At 35.5% G+C, this 24,383-nt stretch overlaps 2 protein-coding genes across 5 annotated transcripts in view; both read left to right on the top strand.

The window, feature by feature from the left end:
- Positions 1–343: 343 nt before the first annotated feature.
- Positions 344–19,880, top strand: daglb (diacylglycerol lipase, beta). 2 transcript variants are annotated; one of them, XM_039653839.2, is made up of 15 exons: positions 344–644; positions 2,035–2,186; positions 2,279–2,453; positions 4,345–4,618; positions 7,148–7,270; positions 9,602–9,729; positions 13,236–13,362; positions 13,742–13,825; positions 15,304–15,381; positions 15,481–15,561; positions 15,648–15,775; positions 17,094–17,162; positions 17,298–17,370; positions 17,611–17,861; positions 19,254–19,880. In XM_039653839.2, exons 1-15 carry the CDS (start codon positions 550–552, stop codon positions 19,450–19,452), a joined length of 2,037 nt encoding a protein of 678 aa, XP_039509773.2. In that variant the 5' UTR covers positions 344–549; the 3' UTR covers positions 19,453–19,880. The 2 variants fall into 2 exon arrangements, with proteins under 2 accessions (XP_039509773.2, XP_088977880.1); XM_089121754.1 differs by lacking the exons at positions 2,035–2,186; positions 2,279–2,453.
- A 1,244-nt stretch (positions 19,881–21,124) lies between these two features.
- The window catches only part of spag9b (sperm associated antigen 9b), a 70,954-nt gene continuing 67,695 nt past the window's right edge, over positions 21,125–24,383 (top strand). For 2 of the 3 annotated variants that reach the window (XM_089121750.1, XM_039653831.2), the window contains exon 1: positions 21,126–21,713. In XM_089121750.1, the coding sequence (XP_088977876.1) occupies positions 21,414–21,713 (300 nt within the window). In that variant the 5' untranslated portion in view covers positions 21,126–21,413. Of the gene's footprint in view, positions 21,714–24,383 lie in introns of all 3 variants that reach the window. The other variant, XM_089121751.1, reaches the window with a different exon arrangement.

Raw genomic sequence — 24,383 nt, 5'->3', positions numbered from 1 at the left:
CAGCCTAATGTCAACCTTTTGAATATTGTCATGAGGCACTGTATTGATGTGAACAAATTGTTCTTTAGAATCGGATCGTTTGAATGAATCAGTTCATGAATCAACCTGAACTCCATTTCCGGACGCGTCCGATTAAAACCGAAAAGCGACGATTTGACTGAAGGGGCGGAAGCGGATAGTAAGTTATATTATTGCTGTAAATATTGCTAATATTTGTTTAATTATTAAAGATTTCAGATTATACAGCACATTGCTTTATTGTAACGCAATAAATCGCAGTTTTTGACGAGTCTTTCTAATACAGAACTACTTTACTGCCCGAAGTTACTTCATTTTTCCGTTCCGGACACATTTCGCTGCGACACAGAAAAGGGAAAACAAACCAGCAAACCCGCCCCGTTGTGCGGTCAGATGTCAGTGAACGAGTCATTTATTACCATGTTGTAATATCAAGATTAAAGGCGGGCAGAGTCATGGGTTCTGTCATGATCACTGTCATACGTTTATGATCGCGACTGAAAGGCTGGTTTGAAGTTGTAAACCGCCAGGATGCCCGCAATGGTGGTGCTCGGACGCCGATGGCGGATCGCCAGCGATGATCTTGTGTTTCCAGGCGCCTTCGAGTTATTTATCAGGGCTGTGTGGTAAGAACCGCAGTTGAGTTAGCTTGCTTGGGATTTTCGGGAATTTTGTAACACTGCACCACGGTACTGAACGATTGCCATATTCATATTCCATCACAGCTAGGAAAAATACGTTCTGAGATCGGTGTTGCTAACGTTTCCAGTACAAAAATTATAATTCTGAACGTTCGGAGCGTCCAGTTTTTAATAATCAATGTTCTCTAAACATTCGGAAACAAGAGGTATTTGTTTAAATAAAACGTGTCATGAATGTTGCATAAATATTATTTTTAGTTTACATGATATTAGTAAAATGATAACATGTAATATTACCTTAACGTATGTATAACTAAGTTATTAAAACATGACGTTTTTTTAACATTAAGAAAACATTCAAGTATAACATTTTCTGAATGCTTTGTGAGCAATATCAGATAACTACAATTACTAATAGGGCTTGGATTCGGAATCGATTCAGATGTCCTGATTCGAATCAATGAATCATTTTCACTGATCCCACCACAAAAAAATTAATTAAAAACAAGGTTTAACAGTCCTTGTATTGTTATTAATGTTACGACACAAAAAATACCAGTGAAATTTAGCAATGCAGTTTCGATTCCACGGCTAAAACTACGATCTAATATAAATGTAAAAGATTATTGAAGTCATTCATAAAAAAGAACAAATAATCAAAGTAGCCTGCAAGCAATAACACAAATAAATAAATACAATAAAACAAACATAGGCTAAATAAAAAATCAGATAGGTCCATCGGTAGTTGTTAGGTACAGGTATTTAATAAAATAATCAAATGTGAAATAACTGCATAGTCTGTATAAATTAAATATGGATTATGCCTTATTAAAGTTGGAAAAGTTAGGCTTTTATTTCTTTGCCATTTGTTGTTTGATTATCATTAATGACACAGACAGCAACAGGTTTATTAGGTTGCTGTCACTTTAAGACCGAAAACACGGATCCAATACAATGACACACACACGCGTTTCGAGAATTTTGTGTGAACTTGTCCGTTCAAGCGCAAGAAGATGTGAAGAAGACTAGTATTACGAGTAACGTCAATCAGATATTATATTCAGTGCTTATGGAAATATGGAAAAAATATCGATTCGTGGCTTTTTTTTTAAAATAACATTTTTTTTTTCCTAGCCGCAATTACTAACTATTAACATTATAATAATGATTTTTAATCAACCGTAACATTATCCAAAGTTCCCTGTTTGCTCGGATGGCTTTTAAAAACGAATCCCATTGTAAAACTCTCTTAACTGCGAAGATATTCATCACTGCAGGCTCATAAACATGGCATTACCATATTAATGATCCAATGTTCCATGGTAAAATAAGGTAGAGCCTGTTTTTTGTTTTTGAAAGCTCTCTTGTCTCTTAGGTGGGTCGTGACCTTAGTTGTGTACATTAACCATAAGGGACGATTTGACTGTCAAGGTGGAGCGTATTTGCATAATTACCTTGTAGTTCTTCTTGTGCTTTTGGCTGCCATCATCTTCACATTATGTGCAGTTGTTTACGTCAGTGCTCAAGGTACGTGTCTCTCCCGGACCCGATGCATGATGGGATTTCCTCGTGTGTGTGTGTGTAATGATGCAATGTAATTCTGGTGTGATTGGTCTTAGGAACCATAATGAACCCGGGCCCCCGGTGCTCGATGCCGGCCCTGGTGTATCTGCGTGCGGTTCTGTACGTCCCTGAGCTGGTGTGGGCCGTCCTGGGGGCCGTCTGGGTGTCGGATAACAGCACGGGCTGCAAGCCGGAGGAGGTCGGGGCGGTGATCGGGGCGGTGGTTTCCAGGTCAGGAAAACGTATTTAACAATATTCCTTTTCCAAAAATGCAAAAAGGATCATAAGTGACAGTAAAGACGTGTATAAATGTCATGTTTCATGTTCTTTTGAACTTTCTGTTCATTAAAGAATGTATAAACTGTTTTTAAATGTTTCTTGAGCATCAGATCCTCATATTACAGTGATTTCTGAAGGATCATGTGACACTGAAGACTGGAAAATCAGCTTTGATCTCAGGAATAAATTACACTTTACTAGATGTTCACATAGAAAACAACTGTTTTAGTTTGTAAAAATATTTCACAATTTTTACAGTATTTTTAAAGCCTTGGAACAGTAATGTTTATTTACAAAATGACTTGAATTTTGTTTCCAACTCGTTCTTGCCTCTGTAGCATATATGCAAATTTTGATTAAAGATAAATATAAGGACACAAAAGAAAGCACACAATAGTTTTAAATAACATGTGGTATGGTGTATTATTGTGTGATCTTTTATAGATTGTCATTACATAGATCAGTGGTTACAATCATATTTTGGATCTGTGATTTAAATAAAAATAACTCTCATAATCATCATCATTCTTTTAGAATTAAAGGAGTAGTTCACTTTTAAAAAACACTTGCTGATAATTTACTCACCCCCATGTCATCCAAGATGTCCATGTCTTTCTTTCTTGAGTCGAAAAGAAATGAAGGTTTTTGATGAAAACATTCCAGGATTTTTTTCCATATAATGGACTTCAATGGGGTCCAAACGGTTCAAGGTCCAAAAGACAGTTTCAGTGCAAACTACAAACTGTTCAAAGGGCTTTAAACGACACCAGACGATGAATAAGGGTCTTATCAAGCGAAACGATCGCTCATTTGATAAATAAATAATTAACAAAGTTTAAGTTTTATAAGCACAAATGGTCGCCTTGCTCTGTTCTGTGATGCGCGTTCGTGACTCTCCTGTTCGAACTCGTTCATCAAAATGAACGGATATTTTTTCCGAGTCAATTCGTTCATTGAATGAACCAAATGACTCTAAAAAAGATTTGTTCATTTTGATGAACGAGTTCGAACAGGAGAGTCACACAGAACAGAGCAAGGCGACCATTTGAGCTTATAAAACTTAAACTTTGTTATTTATTTATTAAATGAGCGATCGTTTCGCTTGATAAGACCCTTATTCATCGTCTGGAATTGTTTAAAGCCCTTTGAACAGTTTGTAGTTTGCACTGAAACTGTCTTTTGAACCTTGAACCGTTTGGACCCCATTGAAGTCCATTATATGGAGAAAATCCTGGAATGTTTTCATCAAAAAACCTTAATTTCTTTTCGACTGAAGAAAGAAAGACATGGACATCTTGGATGACACGGGGGCGAGTAAATCATCAGCAAAAGTTTTTTAAAAGTGAACTACTCCTTTAACTCTTTTTTTTTTTAATGTTATATTCTGTTGTGTTTAAAGGGGATGATCTTAAAACACCAACACTGTTATCTAGGTTTCGTAAAGTATAAGAAACGCCTCCATTGTAGTCTTGAGTTTTCTCAACAACACGTCACAATATTCCTCATTATAATAATTAATGCGCAGAATAAAGGGGCGGGGCCTGGTTGAGTTAGTTTATAGTGTGTTAAACTGGCGGTTATGGTAATTAGGGGCGGGAGATTTCCCAAACACACTCGAAGCGCTCGACTAGTCACAACACACTGCTCAGGCCGACCAATCAGAGCACAGTGTGCTTTTCAGAAGGAGGGGCTTCATAGAGACAGGAAGTAAACAGAGCGTTCCTGACAGACTGAGATGAGAGGAGCCGCAACAAAGTCAGATAATGTGTTTTTAAACATTCAACTCAATCAATAAGTCCTCTTTAATGCCCCCGCGCTTCACTGTCTCTGTTGGCGTCCTCAGCTGGATCATCCTTCTCTCGATGGCTGTGGGAGTGCTGGTCGTGTTCGACCCTCTGGGGAGCCAGCGCTCGGGGGTTTCTCTGGACGCTCAGTCCGCCGTGAGGGATCTGGATCTGGAGGGCAGCGAGTCGTCTCAGCTCTTCTACACCGCACACACACTGGCCTCGCGTGTGTGGGAGAGCCGCCTGCGTCTCCTCTGCTTCTGTCTGCCTCAGGACGACAACCATCGAGCCGCGTTCTCCAGCATCGCACAGCTCGTCGGAGGATTCTTCCTGGTCAGAAACTTCTTCATAGCACTTTATGAAGCTTAAATTGACTAAAAAGTCACACTGTTCATATACATATGATATATACAGTGATGTGAATAAGTTTGGACACCCATGCTAAAGTTGCCTAAAAAGAGGAATAAAAAATCATCCTTTGGATATTGATCTTAATGCCTTAATTAGAAAAATGAGGAAAACTCCAACCTTTAAGGACACAAATTTTCTTTGTGAATGAATAATGTGTCATAAATAAATAAATGTTTTTCCTTAAAATACAGGGTGCATAAGTCAGGGCACCCCTGTGTTAAATTCCCATAGAGTCAGGCAGATTTTTATTTTTAAAAGCCAGTTATTTCATGGATCCAGGATAATATGCATCCTGATAAAGTTCCCTTGGCCTTTGGGATTAAAATATCCCCACATCATCATCACACACCTTCCACCACACCTAGAGATCGGCATGGGGTATTTCCATAAGATCATCTTTCAATGCAAATCAAACCAGCTATTAGGCTAACTGAAGTAAAACCATGCCAATCTCTAGGTGTGGTGAATGGTGTGTGTGATGATGTGGGGATATTTTAATCCCAAAGGCCAAGGGAACTTTATCAGGATGCATATTATCCTGGATCCATGAAATAACTGGCTTTTAAAAATAAAAATCTGCCTGACTCTATGGGAATTTAACAAAGGGGTGTCCTGACTTACGCACCCTGTATTTTAAGGAAAAACATTTATTTATTTATGATACATTATTCATTCACAAAGAAAATTGGTGTCCTTAAAAGGTTTGATTTTTCCTAATTTCTTTTTTAATTAAGGCATTAATTAATTTTATTTTTATTCCTCTTTTTAGGCAACTTTAGCATGGGTGTCCAAACTTATTCACATCACTGTATATATATCTTGTATGTTCAAAGTTAAAATCATTTCCTTGTTTACCACCTTGCTTCGTTCTCGAGTGAATCAGTGTTTTTTAACGTAACAAATGGACTATAATTTCTTTGTAATTAGTTACAATGGCATCCTTTGTTTTTCTCTGTTATTATTATCATATAAGAAGTTTATGCCCTTTTATCTTTTTGCTCGTTTATGCACTGAAATTCAAGGGCTTCGTTAATGTTCCCATACTTAAAGTTACCAAAGTCATTGCATGTGCTGCACTTTATTTAAACCATTTTGTTTTATTAGTATATTTGTACTTTACTTACATTTTTAGAATTTAAAAGATAATCAATATGTTTTTTGATACGTGAGCTCTCCGATTGTAGTGCTTGGGAAGCAAAAAAGTAGTGCGCTCAAACTCCTGTTTCCATGTTTGCAAATGATATGAAAATGACTTGGGTCATTATGATGCACCAGTTTTGGTAACACTTTACAATAAGGTTTCATTTCTAAACATTATTAACTACATTAGTTGACGTGAACTACCAATGAACAATACAGAATTCTACAGCTTTTATTCATTTTAATGGTAATCTGAGCATCTACTAATAGATTACTAAGATCAAATGTTGGTGCTCATTGTTAATTAATTAATGTTTGCTAATGCATTAACAAGGATGATAATCAATACATGGCTGATATTAAAATATATTGTCTAAATAAAATAAAAACAGTTATTTGTAAACGTAAGTGAATTAAGGCATTGCAACGTTGTAATGTACTATAGAGCCAGACCGATATATCGGCAGGCCAATATTATCGGCCGATATTAGGCATTTTCTAAAATATCGGTAACGGCAGATATAATGGCCGATACATGAATATTTCAAAAATAAAATAAAAACGGACGAAACACGTTTCAACCATGTCATGAGTGTTGGAGTTGTATAGTTTGTCCACCAGAGGGCACTCTACACCGTCCCTGTTAGCAACACTCGTGTATAACGCGCCACGCATCCTACAGCCTGCTGATCCAGCCAGAGTCGGGCAGAGAGAACCAGTTATCCGCGAGTGAGATAATTGGTGAAGTGTGTTCTTGGTGAGTTGGTCACGAGACATACATTGCTTGAATAACAATTAAAAGAACATCCCCATCAGTTCTCTTAACTCAAATAAGCATGACAAAATTTGTGACTATCATTGTGCAAATGCATTATCATATTATTTTAGTTAAAACTCATAAATAACTACAAATAACTAATGTTAGGGAAATCTGTTAATATTTTGTTGCACGTTTCTGAAATAAAAAAATAATAATATCGGCCGATATATCGGAATATCGGATTTTAAAACCAACAAATATTTTTATCGGTATCAGCCATCAAAATCCTTTATCGGTCGGGCTCTAGTGTACAATATGAAAATTTTTTATATTTTTATATTTTTAGTTTTGCTAATTTAGTTTTTTTTTTTTAGCGTTAGAAGATAATAAAGGTAATCTATATTTAGAAATATGAAAGAGGAAATGAGCATGCAAAGTTAAATATACAGTATCAGCCAATAGTGATAAATTAAAAAATCTGCAATATCGGTACCGATAATCGAAATGATACCGATATAATATATAACCTGTCACTGTCTGACCTGTTCCAGGACACAGACCTGGTTCCCAGTGATATCGCTGCGGGTCTGGCTCTTCTTCATCAGGAACAGGACAAGATGGAGCAGAGCAGAGACCCTGACGAGGTCCTGACCCACAGCCCGTCCTCCCCGATAGTGAGTCTAAGCTTATTAATGGGAATTAAAGGAGTAGTTCACTTTTAAAAAAAACTTTTTCTGATAATTTACTCACCCCCATGTCATCCAAGATGTCCATGTCTTTCTTTCTTCAGTCGAAAAGAAATGAAGGTTTTTGAGGAACACACTCCATATAATGGACTTCAATGGGGTCCAATTTGAGGGTTCAAATGTGAGTTTCAGTGCAGCTTCGACACAATCCAGCCGAGGAATAAGAGTCTGATCTAGACAAACCAGCGATATTTACAACAAAATACACATTTATATTATTTAACCACTAATGCTGGTCTTGCAGGAGCTGTGATGCGACACATTACGTGATCAGGGTCAGAGGTGGAAAGAGTACTGAAAATTTGTACTCAAGTACAAGTAGTTGCTAAAATAATACTCGATTACAAGCAAAAGTACTGGTGTTAAAAATGTACTTAAGTAAAAGTACAAAGTACCCCTCTCAAAAACTACTCAAGTACTAATTACTAATTACTTTTAGCCTATGATATTTATTTACTTTTATGGAAACCAAGTTATAAAAATGGTCTAATATGATTATTATTATTAATTAATTAATTATAATGCAAAATAAATAAGCTTATTGGGTTATTTTATTTATAAACTTCTTTTTTTTCTTTTTTTTTTACAATAAAGATTTCCAAAAGTACCCTACTAATATTTCAAAAGTTTCAAAAGTTATCAGCATTTAGCACTGACACAAATGTGCCATCAAGACAGAATGACAATCAGTGCAGTTACACTGTTATGCCAGTGGGTCATGGCCGGCAAGATACTCTTTTTATGAAAGAGTCATTATTAAACTCTTCATTCTAAGCTTAAAACACGGATTCAATATTAATAAAACAATGTGTTGACAATGACATATAATATAACTTTTTAATCTAAGTTTACAATGCTAAATCTTTATTACGGTATATGTGCTTGTCACCTGAGTAACGCTGAAGCTCATGTTTCAAGTGATGTTTTTAGTCAAATTATCGTGAGGTCTACCCAACTTTAAAAACAAAAACAACTGAACTATCACATATCACTGCAGAAACAAAGTTTCTATAAAACGTCTCCTTTCCTTCCTCTGTATAAGAAAAACTCCTCCATGTGGGGTCATGGGCACTTGTCATCTGCATGGTATTTCTTCGGAATTTTCAATGAATTCAGTGTCTCGAATGTCCATGTCCATTATGGCAAAGTTCTTTGATAACACTAAAATACAAACTGAAGGACGTGTGAGGACGAATATAGCTCTCCAGGAACCGGGCTTTTTTCCCGCTCCAAATACAAGGGTTTTTATTGGCCCGCCCACGATCACTTATTTCCATTGGATACCCAAATGCTGGTCAAAGATTTGAATATTTGTTGAATTCAAATTGTACAAGTACTTTGTAATTAATGGGATTTTTAAAGTAGTGAAGTACATTACTTAACTTAATTTGTACTCAAGTACAAGGAAAATTACAGACTAAAAAATGTACTCATAAAAGTACAAGTACACGAAAAAACTACTTAATTACAGTAATCTGAGTAGTTGTAATTCGTTACTTCCACCTCTGGGTGAAAGGTCAAGCGGGACATATGCGGAAGAACAACAGACCGTGCAAAGACTAAGTCAAACACACAATGTCGGATGATTTTTAAGTTGGAGGATAAAATGAGATGAGAGTTTGTCGCTCTACCCCACATTTCTGAACCGGAACACTCGACCTTTCAACTTTTTACGTAAAGTCGTGGACGTAAAACTGAAAACGAGCATAAAAAGTTGCCTATATAAATGTGTATTTTGTTGTAAAATATCGCTGGTTTGTCTAGATCAGACTCTTATTCCTCGGCTGGATCGTGTCTTTGAAGCTGCACTGAAACTCACATCTGGACCTTCGACCCGTTGGACCCCATTGAAGTCACTAAATGGTGAAACCCTGGAGTGTGTTCCTCAAAAACCTTCATTTTTTTTGCACTTTGTTATTTATTTATTAAATGAGCGATCGTTTCGCTTGATAAGACCCTTATTCATCGTCTGGAATCGTTTAAAGCCCTTTGAACAGTTTGTAGTTTGCACTGAAACTGTCATTTGGACCTTGAACCGTTTGGACCCCATTGAAGTCCATTATATGGAGAAAATCCTGGAATGTTTTCATCAAAAACCTTAATTTCTTTTCGACTGAAGAAAGAAAGACATGGACATCTTGGATGACGTGAGGGAGAGCAAACTATCAGGAGATGTTAATTCTGAAGTGAACACCTTTAATGCATGTGAAGTATACCCAGTGCACGCTGTGATCCGCCACTTCTGCTGTGTTTGCCCAGAGGGAGGATCTGGAGATAGAGCTGGAGAAAGCCACTCACTGTATGCAGTTTGCAGCAGCTGCGTATGGATGGCCGCTGTACGTCTACTCAAACCCGCTCACGGGGCTCTGCAAACTCAGTGGAGATTGGTGGGTATAAAGTTTGCTAAAGTTCGCTAACCGTATTAAAGCGCGAGTTCAACGAAAAATGAAAATTAGCCCATGATTTACTCACACTGAAGCCATCCTAGGTGTATATGACATTCTTCTTTCAGACGAATACAATCAGAGTTATATTAAAAATTTTCCTGGCTCTTCCAAGCTTTAAAATGGCTGTGAATGGCCGTTTCTGTTTTGAAGTCCATTAAATCGATCATAAAAAGTGCATCTATCCATCATAAAAGTGCATCTGTCCATCATAAAAGTGCATCTATCCATCATAAAAGTGCATCTATCATCATAAAAGTGCATCTGTCCATCATAAAATTGCATCTGTCCATCATAAAAGTGCATCTATCATCATAAAAGTGCATCTGTCCATCATAAAAGTGCATCTGTCCATCATAAAAGTGCATCTATCATCATAAAAGTGCATCTGTCCATCATAAAAGTGCATCTATCCATCATAAAAGTGCATCTGTCCATCATAAAAGTGCATCTGTCCATCATAAAAGTGCATCTATCCATCATAAAAGTGCATCTGTCCATCATAAAAGTGCATCTGTCCATCATAAAAGTGCATCTGTCCATCATAAAAGTGCATCTATTCATCATAAAAGTGCATCTGTCCATCATAAAAGTGCATCTGTCCATCATAAAAGTGCATCTATTCATCATAAAAGTGCATCTGTCCATCATAAAAGTGAATCTATCCTCATATAGTGCATCTGTCCATCATAAAAGTGCATCTGTCCATCATAAAAGTGCATCTGTCCATCATAAAAGTGCAGCTATCCATCATAAAAGTGCATCTGTCCGTCATAAAAGTGCATCTATCCATCATAAAAGTGCATCTGTCCATCATAAAAGTGCATCTGTCCATCATAAAAGTGCATCTGTCCATCATAAAAGTGCATCTATCCATCATAAAAGTGCATCTATCCATCATAAAAGTGCATCTGTCCATCATAAAAGTGCATCTATCCATCATAAAAGTGCATCTGTCCATCATAAAAGTGCATCTGTCCATCATAAAAGTGCAGCTATCCATCATAAAAGTGCATCTGTCCATCATAAAAGTGAATCTATCCTCATATAGTGCATCTGTCCATCATAAAAGTGCATCTGTCCATCATAAAAGTGCATCTGTCCATCATAAAAGTGCAGCTATCCATCATAAAAGTGCATCTGTCCGTCATAAAAGTGCATCTGTCCATCATAAAAGTGCATCTATCCATCATAAAAGTGCATCTGTCCATCATAAAAGTGCATCTATCCATCATAAAAGTGCATCTGTCCATCATAAAAGTGCATCTATCCATCATAAAAGTGCATCTATCCATCATAAAAGTGCATCTGTCCATCCTAAAAGTGCATCTATCCATCATAAAAGTGCATCTGTCCGTCATAAAAGTGCATCTGTCCATCATAAAAGTGCATCTATCCATCATAAAAGTGCATCTGTCCATCATAAAAGTGCATCTATCCATCATAAAAGTGCATCTGTCCGTCATTAAAGTGCATCTATCCATCATAAAATTGAATCTATCCATCATAAAAGTGCATCCGTCCATCATAAAAGTGCATCTGTCCATCATAAAAGTGCATCTATCCATCATAAAAGTGCATCTATCATCATAAAAGTGCATCTGTCCATCATAAAAGTGCATCTATCATCATAAAAGTGCATCTGTCCATCATAAAAGTGCATCTATCCATCATAAAAGTGCATCTATCATCATAAAAGTGCATCTGTCCATCATAAAAGTGCATCTATCATCATAAAAGTGCATCTATCCATCATAAAAGTGCATCTGTCCATCATAAAAGTGCATCTGTCCATCATAAAAGTGCATCTATCCATCATAAAAGTGCATCTATCATCATAAAAGTGCATCTGTCCATCATAAAAGTGCATCTATCATCATAAAAGTGCATCTATCCATCATAAAAGTGCATCTGTCCATCATAAAAGTGCATCTATCTATCATAAAAGTGCATCTATCTATCATAAAAGTGCATCTGTCCATCATAAAAGTGCATCTATCCATCATAAAAGTGCATCTGTCCATCATAAAAGTGCATCTATCCATCATAAAAGTGCATCTGTCCATCATAAAAGTGCATCTGTCCATCATAAAAGTGCATCTATCCATCATAAAAGTGCATCTGTCCATCATAAAAGTGCATCTATCCATCATAAAAGTGCATCTATCCATCATAAAAGTGCATCTGTCCATCCTAAAAGTGCATCTATCCATCATAAAAGTGCATCTGTCCGTCATAAAAGTGCATCTGTCCATCATAAAAGTGCATCTATCCATCATAAAAGTGCATCTATCCATCATAAAAGTGCATCTGTCCATCATAAAAGTGCATCTATCCATCATAAAAGTGCATCTGTCCGTCATTAAAGTGCATCTATCCATCATAAAATTGAATCTATCCATCATAAAAGTGCATCCGTCCATCATAAAAGTGCATCTGTCCATCATAAAAGTGCATCTATCCATCATAAAAGTGCATCTATCCATCATAAAAGTGCATCTATCATCATAAAAGTGCATCTGTCCATCATAAAAGTGCATCTATCATCATAAAAGTGCATCTATCCATCATAAAAGTGCATCTATCATCATAAAAGTGCATCTATCCATCATAAAAGTGCATCTGTCCATCATAAAAGTGCATCTGTCCATCATAAAAGTGCATCTGTCCATCATAAAAGTGCATCTATCATCATAAAAGTGCATCTATCCATCATAAAAGTGCATCTGTCCATCATAAAAGTGCATCTATCCATCATAAAAGTGCATCTGTCCATCATAAAAGTGCATCTATTCATCATAAAAGTGCATCTATCCATCATAAAAGTGCATCTATCCATCATAAAAGTGCATCTGTCCATCATAAAAGTGCATCTGTCCATCATAAAAGTGCATCTATCCATCATAAAAGTGCATCTGTCCATCATAAAAGTGCATCTATCCATCATAAAAGTGCATCTGTCCATCATAAAAGTGCATCTATCATCATAAAAGTGCATCTATCCATCATAAAAGTGCATCTATCCATCATAAAAGTGCATCTGTCCATCATAAAAGTGCATCTGTCCATCATAAAAGTGCATCTATCATCATAAAAGTGCATCTATCCATCATAAAAGTGCATCTGTCCATCATAAAAGTGCATCTATCCATCATAAAAGTGCATCTGTCCATCATAAAAGTGCATCTATTCATCATAAAAGTGCATCTGTCCGTCATAAAAGTGCATCTGTCCATCATAAAAGTGCATCTGTCCATCATAAAAGTGCATCTGTCTGTCATAAAAGTGCATCTGTCCATCATAAAAGTGCATCTGTCCATCATAAAAGTGCATCTATTCATCATAAAAGTGCATCTATCCATCATAAAAGTGCATCTGTCCATCATAAAAGTGCATCTGTCCATCATAAAAGTGCATCTGTCCGTCACACTCCCTGATCTGTGTTTCAGCTGTCGGAGTCGTCAGGCGGAGTATGATCTAGTCGGAGGAGACGGTCTCGGCTGCCACTTCACTTCTATCCTTCAGAGCACAGGCCTCCAGTACCGAGACTTCATCCACATCAGCTTTCATAACCAGGTGACGTCTCAGGGTCACACACCCGTGTGCAGCAGAGTGTGTGTTCCCGTCCCAATTCCAAAAGAATGATTCCCATTTACTCTCACTCCCAGAATACAGTAAAAATACAGTACAGATCACAGCATTAGTTTTAATGTTTTTTTATGTTTTATTTAATAAGCCAGCTTAAACAATTATGCACACGCATTTAATTTAATGTAAATCCACCTTACACACACACACTAGGAAGCCACCTCCTTCTCTTAAATTATTGGTACACCAACTTCAGCTCATCATTCACGTCACCAGACACACCAAAGCAAACAAGAGACACAGGATAACTACAATTTACTTCAAAATTCGAACTGAACGCCTACAGCGACGTGTCTTTATTCCGTAGATCTACGAGATCCCGTTTTTCGTGGCGTTGGATCATCAGCGGGAGGCGGTGCTTGTTGCTGTGAGGGGGACGCTGTCGCTCAAGGTGAGTTTGAATCAGAAACTGTTCATACACTGATAATTATCACGATTCTCTGATCCTCCACATCTGCAGACATCTCCATAAACAAATACATACACTCTCGAGGTCTGCCAATCACTCCTCAAAGGACTTTTATATGTTTTTAACGTGTCAATTTAATTGATTAGTTAAGAAAAATTAAAAATAAATAAATGATGCCTATAGAATGCAAATAGAATTACCTTAAAATTCAAGATATCAGGGCAAAAATGCCTCTATATGAGATTTATATCACTTTACTTGTGTGGTCTGTGCCGGATCAGTGTGTGAATAAAAGTTCATTTATTTCAGTAATTCAACTTAAAATGTGAAACTAATATATTATATAGACCTCAAAGTGAGATATTTCAAGCCTTTATTTGTAATAATTGCGATGATTATGACTTACAGATATGAAAACCCCAAATACAAAATTAGAATATTGTGAAAAGCTTTTCATATCTGTAATCCATAATTATCACAATTATAACAAATAAAGGCTTGAAATATCTCACTTTGCATGTAATGAGTCTATATAATATATTAGTTTAAGTTGCTGTATATCGTGTCACAATCAGTGTTGGGTGTAACTAATTACGAAGTAATTAATTACTGTAATTTAATTACTTTTCCCTTGAAAATGTAAAGTAAGGGATTACTCTTCATTTATCTGTAATTTAATTACAGTTACTTCTGATGTAATTGAGGTAAATACTGTGTATAGATCTGATCTCATTTTAAGAGGTGTCTAAATATTACGACCGCACTCGTACGAATTTGTATGAATTATTGTAAAATATGTAAGAAAAAAGTGTGAAATGTCATGAGATCAGACATAAAACAATAGTGGGTTTAACATCAAAATATATTGTCTGATGTTAAAAAGTATGTTTTTATAGAGTAACCTTCTCCACCTTGGTCAGTTTAAGGATAATTCATGCAATTTTATAGTATTTATTTGAAAGAATTAAAACAGATTCATGTCTATCCTTGTATTATCCAGCTGGTTGAGATTGATATGGGATTTTGAAAGTAATTAATTATTAAAAGTAATTAAATACTTTTTAAAGAGAGTGATTAGGACAGTAATCTAATTACACTGTTGAAGAGGTAATTAGTAAAAAATACTTTTTTAGAGTAACTCACCCAACACTGGTCACAATACATCGCAATACAAAAATGCAGCAATATGCATCGTTTAGTTCACTAAAGATAAAATTTATTTGTAAGGAAAAAATGCAAGTTTTAGTGTCAGTACTGGATTAAACTACTATATATAATGCTGAATATAATGTATAATAATGCAATGGGGGATATTTATGTGTCCTGATAATGTTACCAGTAAAAAGTGTCCGACATTATTTTAAATACGTCTAGTCAGTGACAGAGGTCAAGCACACTCGTGTGAAATAATTCAGTGTTTTCAGCTTCTGAATGATGAATATGTTGCGATATGTTTGCAGGACGTGTTGACGGATCTCTCCGCTGAGTGTGAGAATATTTCTGTCGAAGGCGTGTCGGGGACCTGCTACGCTCACAAGGTAACCAAACCCCACGGGTGCACTCATGTTCATCAGTCCGTCAGAGGTCAGCCTGAGCGTGTGTGTGTGTGTGTGTGTGTGTGTGTGTCTGTGTCGCAGGGCATTTCTCAAGCGGCGCATTACATCTACAAGAAACTGGTCAACGATGGGATTCTGAGCCAGGCGTTCAACATCGCACCGGTGAGAGCTTCACCTGAGCTTTGTTCTCCTGTGGCAGCGGTGGACTCGCTGTGATTGTGTGTGTGTGTGTGTGTGTGTGTTTGCAGGAGTATAAGCTGGTCATCACAGGTCACAGTCTGGGTGCAGGAACGGCGTCTCTGCTGGCTGTGCTTCTTCACAACACACACCCCACACTGGAGTGCTTTGCTTTCTCTCCACCAGGGGGCTTGATGAGGTAATGTCTCACACACACACACACACACACACACACACACACACACACACACACACCCCACACTGGAGTGCTTCGCTTTCTCTCCACCAGGGGGCTTGATGAGGTAATGTCTCACACACACACACACACACACACACACACACACACCACACTGGAGTGCTTCACTTTCTCTCCACCAGGGGGCCTGATGAGCTCACTCTCACTCTCTCTCTCACACACACACTCTCTCTTTCCCTCTCTCTCTCTCACACACACACACACACACACACACACACACACAGCATATACTATACTATATATATATATAATTATATAATCCACATAGATTATATAAACAAACTTATGCTAGATGTGATTAATCATGATTAATTGATTTGGCAGCACTAATATATAAACTATATATATATATATATATATATATATATATATTAGGGCTGTGCAAAAATTAATTGTGATTAATCGCATCCAAAATAAAAGTCTGTGTCTACATAATATATTTGTGTGTGCTGTATATAATTATTTTGTATATATAAATACACCCACATGCATGTATATATTTAAGAAAATGTGTTATTCATTTATAAAATACTTATATGTATATAATATAGATTATGTATTTGTATATATATATATATATATATATACAGAATTTAAGCACAAATAATTCTTAAATATACATGCATGCATAGGTATTATATATACAAAATAATAATATACAGCACACACAAATATATAATGTAAACACAGACTTTTATTTTGGATGCGATTAATCGCAATTAATTTTTGCACAGCCCTAATATATATATATATATATATATATTTATATATATATATATATATTTTTATAATTATATAATCCACATAGATTATATAAACAAAATTATGTTTGATGTGATTAATCATGATTAATTGATTTGACAGCACTAATATATAAACTATATATATATTTATATATAAATGACACATGTAATAAGAATAATTGGCAGGAATATGGAATAAAGATGTTTTAAAAAGATTATTTTGCTCATTTATTTGTCCAAATACAGTAAAAACTGTAATAATGTGAAATATGACTACAAATTGAAAGAATTGTTTTCTATTGTAATGTGTTTTAAGATGTATTTTATTCCTGTGATCAAAGGTGAATTTTTAGTTCTTTCACAAATGATTCTCATTTATTTGAAATTGAAAACTATATCATTAAAAAATGCATTTACTGTCTGTTTTGATCAATTTGTTAATTATTCAAACCTTTTGACAGTCAATAGCACGTTTGTATCGTCATGGTTTTGAAGTGGTGTGTGCTGTCTCTCGTCAGTAAAGCGCTGGCCGATTACTCCAAGCAGTTCGTCGTCTCGGTGGTGCTGGGTAAAGATCTTGTGCCCAGGTGAGGTTTATTTATATCGCCACAGCGTCTGCGTATACGAAACTGTGGCTATCGTGAGCTTTCTTCTGACTTCTGCTTGTGCTGTACGCTTGATATCACTTCCTCAAACGGTCTGGCCTCGTCTGGTTTTTGCAGATTGAGTATCCCAAACATGGAAGACCTGAAAAGAAGATTATTAAAAGTGGTGTCTAACTGCAGCAAACCAAAGGTAAGATTATTCTCCAAGCCTAAACAACACATTATTATGATGACATAACGAATGGCCACTGTAGAACGCAAAAGCCCAGTCCCGGACATTTTGGGCGATCTCGAACCACATTTTCGGGCAGACTCACTAGTAGCCTAGACTTGTTGTTTAACTACTTGTTTTTTAGAGAAAATCCAGAGCTTCCCACTTGGTATTTACAACTTTCATGTGCGTTCAACTCTCTCTCTCTCTCTCTCTCAGTACAAGATATTAATGCACGGCTGCTGGTACGAGGTGTTTGGAGGAACTCCTGATGATTTCCCCACGGAGATGGAGAACCGAAGAGAGGAGGAGCTTAACCATCCGTTGCTAGGCGAGGAGAGTCTGTTGGTGCGACGCTCGACAACCTATCAGAGCCTGTCGTCTGACGACTCGCCCACCCACCACACACACTTACCCCTGTACCTGCCGGGCCGGGTCATGCACATCACCGAGGACGGGCCCACACGCAGGTCAGAGCCGGCACATCTCATCATGCACCTTTAACATAACACTGAGGTTCAGACTGTATCATCATGTGTTTGAAAGGCTCAAACATACTGTCATTTAAAAAAAAATATTATTATCATCTGTTTTTATGTGAATATACAGTAAAGTGTAATTTATATCCTGTGATCAAAGCATCATTACTCCAGTCTTCAGTGTCACATGACCCTTCACAAATCACTCTAATATGAGGATCTGATGATCAACAAACATTTATGCTTATTATCAGTGTTGAAAGAACATTTGTTGTAACATTATAAATGTCTTTATTGTCACTTTTGACAGTGGATTAACAGTGGATACAACATTATAAAATGTACAGAATGAGACGAGCTTGAAAATAGCAGATATACTGTACAAACTATACAATGTATTATAAAAAGAACATTTAATTAAGAGTATTTAAAAAATATAATATTAATAATAATAAAAGTGAAATGTATAATAAAAAGTAGAAAAGAGTATTTTGAGGATTTAAAATAATAATAATGAATAATTTTATTCTACTAATAAAAACAAAAAATAAAATTAGTATTTAATTAAAAATGTTTTTGTAAATATTATAATTTAAATGAATTACAATAATAAATTATTAAAGGGATATTTAATTATTTATAGATATAAATAATTTTAAATAATAATATTTTGTTTAATGAAATGTATAATAAAAAACAGTATCTCAAATAATAATTAAAAATAATTGAACACAATATATAATACATTTTAAAGAGTATTTAATTAAAGGGTGTTTAAAAATATAAATAATAAATAATAAAAAAATATTAGTAAAAAAAAAAAATAAAGTATTTAATTTAAAAAGGTTTTTGTAAATATAATAATTAAAATACTAATTACAATAACAAAAGTATCATTATTTATAAATATAATTGAAACTAATAATATATTTTTTAACTGAAATGTATAATAGAAAACAGTATCTTAAAAATAATAATTAAAAAAATTTAATATAATATATAATAAAAAATTAAAAAGATTGTTTAATTAAAGGGTGTTTAAAAAAATAATTAATAAAAATGAGTATTTAATTAAAAATGTTTTTGTGAATATAAAAATTATAATAATAATTTAAAACAAATTATATATTTTTAAATGAAATGTAAATAGAAAACAGAGTATCTTAAAAATAATCATTAAAAATAGTAATAATAAAAAGAATACAATATGTAATAAAAAATTAAAAGAGTATTTAATAAAAGGTGTTTAAAATATAATAATAATAATAATAAATAAAAATAGAAAACAGTATTTGATTAAAAAAGATATAATAATAAATCAAATATATAATAAAATCGTTTTCAGTCAGATTTAATCCCAGTTGCGCTCTTCTCTTCACACAGACACTGCTTCTCTCCGGTGAGGTACCGGGCGGAGTGGTCGAGCGAGACGTCGTTCCGGAACGTTCTGATCAGCCCGAGAATGATGGCGGATCACATGCCGGATGTGGTTCTGCGGGCCCTGAGGAGTCTGACCCAAGATCAGCACCCGTCGGCGCTCTGCCCGTCCTCCATGAGCAACAGCCACCTCAACGTCATCTGAGCGCTAACACATCTCACACACAGACATTCAACATGCGTATTTATTTCTGCCTTATGATCCCAGTGCTGCGTCTGCTTCATGAACGCCTGTGTATTCCCTCCATCATGACATTATTTGCAATGCTGTGTTGTTCAAACGTGAGGATTCTTTTCATATAAGCGGTTGTGCAAAGACGAGCGATTCAGAAAGTCAGTATTATGAGTGGGGTGTAATGTTTTTGTGATGTGTCTTTGTCACATGGGAATTGTGTGATCATTTGCCAAAAAAAGAGTGTTTTGCACTGATTGTAGATCAGTGAAACGCATCCGCCGTATGAGACTCTGATGCATGGCACCGAACGCATGAAAACATGTTTCTCCACTGCAGCCGTTTCAGGTTTTTCAGGGTGTCGTGCTTTTTCAATAATAAAAAATGTTGAAAAAAAAAAATGTATCTGGTCCATGTTGAGAAAAGTGAGATTGAAAAATGCATGTTTATTAGTGGTTCTTGTGAAACAGTGACCACAGTTGCTATAGTGTGTGCGTAAACTCGGAAATTTAGAATATTGTGCAAAAGTTCATGTATTTTAGTCATTCAAATTAAAAGGTGAAACTAATATGTTTAGTATATATAACTATATACATACCGGTATGCATGATTATACTCATCAGAGGGCCGACATTTCTGTATTTAAAATCCATTATTTATTCTTTTTTTTTCATGTAATATTCACATTTTCTGAGATTTAGAATTTGGGGTTTTCATAAGACATAATCATCAAAATTATAACTTTTGCACGATATTTGAATTTTTCGATTTTCACCTGTATGTGCTGTGCATGTGTGTGTGTGTGTGTGTGTATATACATATATATATGTGTGTGTGTGTGTGTGTGTGTGTGTACATATATGCTGTATATATATATATATATATATATATATATACAGTGTGTGTGTGCATATATAGTTCGTGAAAATAGTACAGAAACTTATCACTTGTTGATTCTCTCTTGACATGTGCAGATAATAAAATATAAATGTAATTTTCAATCAACAAGCTATTAATTGCGACGTTTTATATGCAAATATTTAAATGGTTCTTGTGAAAAAGTGACCACAGTTACTATAATATATATGTGTGTGTGCGCATGCGTAAACTAGAAAAATCTGAATAGCGTGCAAAAGTTCATGGGTTTCAGTAATTCCAATTAAAAGGTGAAAATAATATATTTAGTATATATAACTATATACATATGCATGATTATACTTTTCAGATGGCCGACATTTCTGTATTTCAAATCCATTATTTATTTATTTCTTCATGTAATCTAATTTTCTGAGATTTTGAATTTGGGGTTTTCATAAACTAAGACGTTTAAAATGATAACTTTTGCACGATATTAAATTTGTTTCACCTGTATATGTCCATGTATGTGTACATATCATATATACAGTGTGTGTGTGTGTGTGCTTATAGTTCGTGAATAGTACAGAAACTGTGGTCACTTGTTGATTCTCTCTTGACACGTGCAGATAATAATATATAAATGAAATTTTTAATCAACAAGCTATTAAACGCGATGTTTATATGCAAATATTTAAACGAAATAAACGAACCGAAAGAAGCATAAGTTTGAAGGGTGTCAACAAACGCCCTGGCTCCTCCCCCTTCTCCAGTGGAGCGTGACGTCATCATGTGACGGTCGGGAGACTCGGGACTGTAGTACTTAACGACTGCCGTTTAGTGCAGATTATCCCGGTCAAAAAAATAAATAAAAATAAAATAAAAACACACAAACGAGACGAGTTAGCTTGACAACGGAGAGGTTTTTATTTTCTCTTAATGTTGAAGGGGCTTCCAAAAAAAGTTACTCGTAAATGTAGTCCAACACTTAGTAAACCGAGATCTCGACGGTTAGCGCGCGAGCTGTCCCCTGCTAGCGTCTTGAAGTAAAGTAAAAACGAAGTAAAAGCGAAGTAAAGATGGAGTTGGAGGAGGGTGTGCTTTACCAGGAGGACCCGGGCACTTCTGCGATGATGTCCGAGCGAGTGTCCGGCTTGGCGAGCTCCATTTACCGCGAGTTCGAGCGGATGATCGGCAGATACGACGAGGACGTGGTGAAGGAACTTATGCCGCTGGTCGTGGCGGTTCTGGAGAACCTGGACTCGGTGTTCGCGGTGAACCAGGAGCACGAGGTGGACCTGGAGCTCCTGAAGGAGGACAACGAGCAGCTCATGACCCAGTACGAGCGAGAGAAAGCGCTGAGGAAGAGCGCAGAAGAGGTGAGGAGGAATATCTGACAGCACGAGTCAAACTAGGCCACTTGAGGAGCTTTAAAAGTCACTTCTGAAGCTGAGAGAGTCGCTGAGGTGAAATATATGCGTGCGGAATGTAAACAAACAGTGGGATTTAACGTTAACTCACCTAAAGTGTCTGATGTAAACATCAGCTGTGGTGCTGCTGGTCTGTGTGAGTCAACGCAAAGTCATAATCATATTTATCCCAAGTGTAACTTGCTGTGTTTTCAACATTCAATGCGAGATACTGAAATCATAACCTGTTATTAATTTTATTTTTTAGATTAGTGGAAAGAAAACATCCAATACAAATATTACAAAAAATAAATATAGACATATATTTAAAAATTTTAAAGAGTCTTAAAGTGTTCTGTAACTGTATTCAAATTTGTTTGTGGGCTATATTTAAACTTGTTGTACAAAACCCTTGTCTTAAAGGGATAGTTCACCTAAAAATGGAAATTATCCCATGATAATGTACTCGCCCCAAGCCATCCTCCGTCATATGACTTTTCATCCAAGGAGTTATATTAAAAAATATCCTGAGATTTTAAAGCTCTAAAAAGTGCATCCATCCCTCATAACAGTGATCCATACGCCTTCTGAAGCGAAGCCATGTTTACATGCTTGTAAGAGAAATATACACATTTATAACGTTATAAACTATAATCACTGGCTTCCGGTAATGACTGTTTGTGAATCTGGTTCTTGTAGAAGATTGACCTCTGACCTGACGCATGACGTAGGGTGTAGAAATAAAACGAGAAACTAAAGATCCTCCCACATTTCTCTTCAAAAATTAATTATTGTTTTCGACTTATAATTCATGAGCAGTGTTTTGTTTTGCTCTATCCTCTGTGCTTCTGCATTCATCAAGAGGTCATACGTTGGGACAGAGCCAGGTATTATAGTTTATAAAGTTATAGATATAGTCCTTTCAAAAACGCATGGCTTCACTTCAGAAGGCCTTTATTAACCCCTGCAGGCGTATGGATCACTGTTATGATGGATGGATTCGCTTTTTTGGGCTTCAAAATCTCAGGCTCCATTCACTCCCATTATAAAGCTGGGTATTTTCTAATATTACTCTTTGTGTATAGACTGTGTTTAGATGAAAGAAGAAAGTCATATGGCTTGAGAGCGAGTAAATTATGGGATGATTTTCATCTACCCTTTAACATACTGAGATTTAACCAACTAGTTAACCCCTTAACTGTCACCCCCCTTTTTGAGAATGGGGATTAAAATGCATTATTCACACTTAAATGGTTGTAATTCAAGAATGCTTTGGAATATATACCCAAGTTTGGTCTTGTTTTAAAGGAAACACTCAGCAGATTATTGTTGAAGTGAAAACACTTTGAAAAATGAAAGTATGAAAAAGTTATGGAAGTTTAAATTCACAGTAAATCAAATATACTGTACTATATATTTTATATAAAATATATATTTTTCACTCTAAAATTACTATAAAATCAAAGCCATAAATCTAACCAAGTTATGTTCTAATTTTGAAGTTCCCATGAGATTTTGTTTAGGCGTAGTACCAAAAATAGCCACCGGGTGCCATTGAATTCCATTGAATTTTGTTGTATACATTCTGCCTTAACAAATTAATACATCTCTGTCCAAATATCAATTTTGTCACAAAATTTGGAACATTGAGACTCAGACCTTTCTGGCAATATGTGTTTTGTCAAGATTAGAAAAGGTTTTGATCATAAATTATGAAATATAATGATGCCTAAAAGGGGAGGAGCCTGATAAAATAAGTACCGTTTCTATGGTAACGCAACGTTCAATTATAAAACGAGATTCACAGGATGAATTCTGAGTTTATAAGCTTTCAAATGATACCTAATTTATGATAACTGCTAAAATATGTGATATAATAAAAAAGGCGATAAAAAATAATATTATATTTTAGAGGATAATATATATATATATATTTATATATAGATTTTTATATATATATAATTTTAAATATATATATTTTTTTTATTTTTTATTTAAAAATACTAGATTATATGTTTTATTATGAACTTTTAGCATAAAAACAGAAGTTTCAATGATTAAAATTGGGTGCATCTGCATTGACATTTTGTGACAAAGGTCAGACCTCCTGTTATGATGCAGATTTTTTGAGGCGCACTCTGGTCATAAATTCATCAATTACTCTTCCTACATAATTTGTAACACAAAACAGGGGTCAAATATTTATTAAGAAGTCTTAGACCTTTCCAACAATATAGAATTTGTCATAATTATATTAGGATTTAATAGAAATATAGTGAAGTAAAGTTAGGCGTCCCGGTTATAAGTTTGTCTAGTTTCTCCAGTTAAACACACCTGAAGCGGTTCAGAAATATATCAGTACCGTCTCTCTCTATCTGGTGTTCACAAACAACTGGGAAAGTCATGGAAATGCATTGGTTGGAAGCGGCGATTGGGCCTTCATCAGGAATGAAAGCGAGGCTGTGAGGGATAGACACTTTTGGACTGTTATTTAATGTGTTTTGGGATTGTTCTGCTGACAAAACACTGCAAAAATATCTTTCCAAGTGATCTAGGAGTCTTTCCCTCACAGCCTCGCTTTCATAATTCATATTCCTGTCATGGCGCCGCTCTGAATAAGGTCTATCGACACCCATGAAG

Source organism: Pimephales promelas, chromosome 17, assembly GCF_988280905.1.
Source record: "Pimephales promelas chromosome 17, fPimPro1.hap1.1, whole genome shotgun sequence".
Taxonomy (NCBI): Eukaryota; Metazoa; Chordata; class Actinopteri; order Cypriniformes; family Leuciscidae; genus Pimephales; species Pimephales promelas.
This window is presented reverse-complemented; position numbering and strand designations above follow the sequence as displayed.